Genomic DNA, 2,250 nt, shown 5'->3' with positions numbered 1-2,250 from the left:
CAGTGCAAATATATCTTCCGTATGTTTTGTAACCATTTGTATTTTGTTGTAAATATTTAAACTTCAATTACAAAATTTCAATTGGAATTTAGCAGCTTATAATTTATAAACATTTTTAAAGTTAAAAACATAACAAAAACGGAAAAAACTAAAACAAGAATACTTAGCAAGAAATGTTAATAACAACTTACACAATGTTAATAACTTCTCACTTATATATATAATCAATTCTAATAAATATAAAATGCACCACATAAATACTTAGCAAGAAATGATGTAATGCCACCCTAAGAAAAAAAAACATAACTAATTATCAACTTAGCATGGTTTATGTAGTCTTCCACAAATAAAAAACATGTACAAAATGTAACTAATATTTTTATTCTTAATTAATAAATTTTACATTTAATATTTAGTCTAATAATTTAAATTATTTTCAAAAATTCATCCCGCTCGGCCCCAGTATTGCCATATAATGCAATACAAGATACATAATCGATGATCATACGCTAACCCTCTACATGCAAGCTTTTGATTCTTGTTATCTTAATTTGAACTTTCTCAAGGAATGGGGATGAAACTTGGAACATATATACAGTGACTATAACCATCACCCACATCATCTATTTTAACCTTTCTTGACAAACCTCCCTTGGCGATATAAATGCAACCATGTCTAGTTTCGTCCGTAAAACACAGGACAAAGCTTTTTTCATACCTATCATCAATGAAGTAACTTGGACAACGTCCTAAACTCTGGTTAGATAAGGTTAACCTAGGGATGTCAGGTATTGAGACACTCATGAACTTCATCCATACCACATCCTCCTTATCCCCATTTTTGATTTTCTTTTCCGTCACCCAAATCTCTATCTCACTTGTTCTATTGCATTGTTCTAACATTGAAAACCGGTTTCCTCTAAAAACCGAGAGGTAATGAGTATCTCCCTCATGGTTCTTCATACACGGTAGAATACAAAAGTTCTTTAGTATCTCCTTTGAAAAATCAAATTTTCGGATGAGATACTCGCTAGTCTCGATGTTATAAGCAGTCCAATACGAATTTCCACCAAGTGATATATGATTATCTAACGGTTCTTTTATTGGCCATTCTTCGTAAGGGGCATTGATATACTTCCACGTATTAGATGCACACTCATATATTTCAAGTTTATAATCGTGTTCGTAATAATAATGATACCCAAATAACTTGTAACTTATTTCGGATCTATTACTATCGTATCCTATCCCACATAACTTAAATCGAATATTTTTGGTCATAATTTGTCGACCGCGTCTCAACAGCGGGTTCCAAACGGCGGTCCCGGCCGTTACAATGAAGATCACAAATCAACAACCCATCGCAATAAGTGGTAATGAAAGGAGTCATAGATAACACACATGGAATATCTACAGAAATTTGATGCATCTGTATTGCTAGATCATCAAGATTGGCATCTATTAAAAATATCTTGTTTTGGTCAAATAAGACGAATTGTGGACATGCATGATCCAATTGGGTCTTGATGAATCTTTTCTCATGGAAAAGATTATTCCACTGTTTGCAAACAACTCTAAATCTAACAAGACATTCTGGTGGAATCCGAGAGATGATCTCTTCAACCAACTCCCATGGAAGATTCACCAATGCCATCAGGTTCTTGGACGAGGTTTACAATACATTGTAGTGTATATATATATATTAAAGTGGATGTGAACTCCCTAGTCCCTAGATTTATCACCAAAAAATTGATAAAAAGGTGTCAATACTTTAAAATAAAAATAGAAACTTAAATACCTATATCTTAAAAAATTAATTTAAGTGATATATTTATAAAAAAAAATCTAATAAAATAAAATAAAAACAAATTTGGTTAGAATTAATTGTAAGTATTTTTTTCATTACAGAATCAAAAGTTAGGATTGGTTAACTTAATCAATATAATTTGGACACCTCAGGTAACAAAAAAAATTAAGAGAAAGTACTTTTAATTACTCTAATTAATGAACAAATTACTAGACTAACTTATATAATTTAATTATTACTAGACTAGATTAAAACATAAAACAAAAAATATANAAACCTAACCTTTACTTCATTATTCACAAGTTTGCCCTTTAAAAAAAATATGAAAAACATTAATAAGAGACTGGTTTTGTCGACATGATATTTAAAAAAAAAAACAGAAGAATTGATCCCCCCCCATTACTTGATTTCGATTTCTACCCTTCTTCTACCCCAGATCATAT

At 30.6% G+C, this 2,250-nt stretch overlaps 1 protein-coding gene across 1 annotated transcript; it reads right to left on the bottom strand.

Annotated features, from left to right (window-relative positions):
* Nucleotides 1-559: 559 nt before the first annotated feature.
* On the bottom strand, nt 560-1,303 carry LOC106302702 (putative F-box protein At3g18340). The gene has a single exon (XM_013739162.1). The coding sequence runs from the start codon at nt 1,279-1,281 to the stop codon at nt 562-564; it is 720 nt and encodes a 239-aa protein (XP_013594616.1). The 5' UTR covers nt 1,282-1,303; the 3' UTR covers nt 560-561.
* Between the last annotated feature and the right edge of the window lie 947 nt (nt 1,304-2,250).

Source organism: Brassica oleracea, chromosome C1, assembly GCF_000695525.1.
Source record: "Brassica oleracea var. oleracea cultivar TO1000 chromosome C1, BOL, whole genome shotgun sequence".
NCBI lineage: Eukaryota > Viridiplantae > Streptophyta > Magnoliopsida > Brassicales > Brassicaceae > Brassica > Brassica oleracea.
This window is presented reverse-complemented; position numbering and strand designations above follow the sequence as displayed.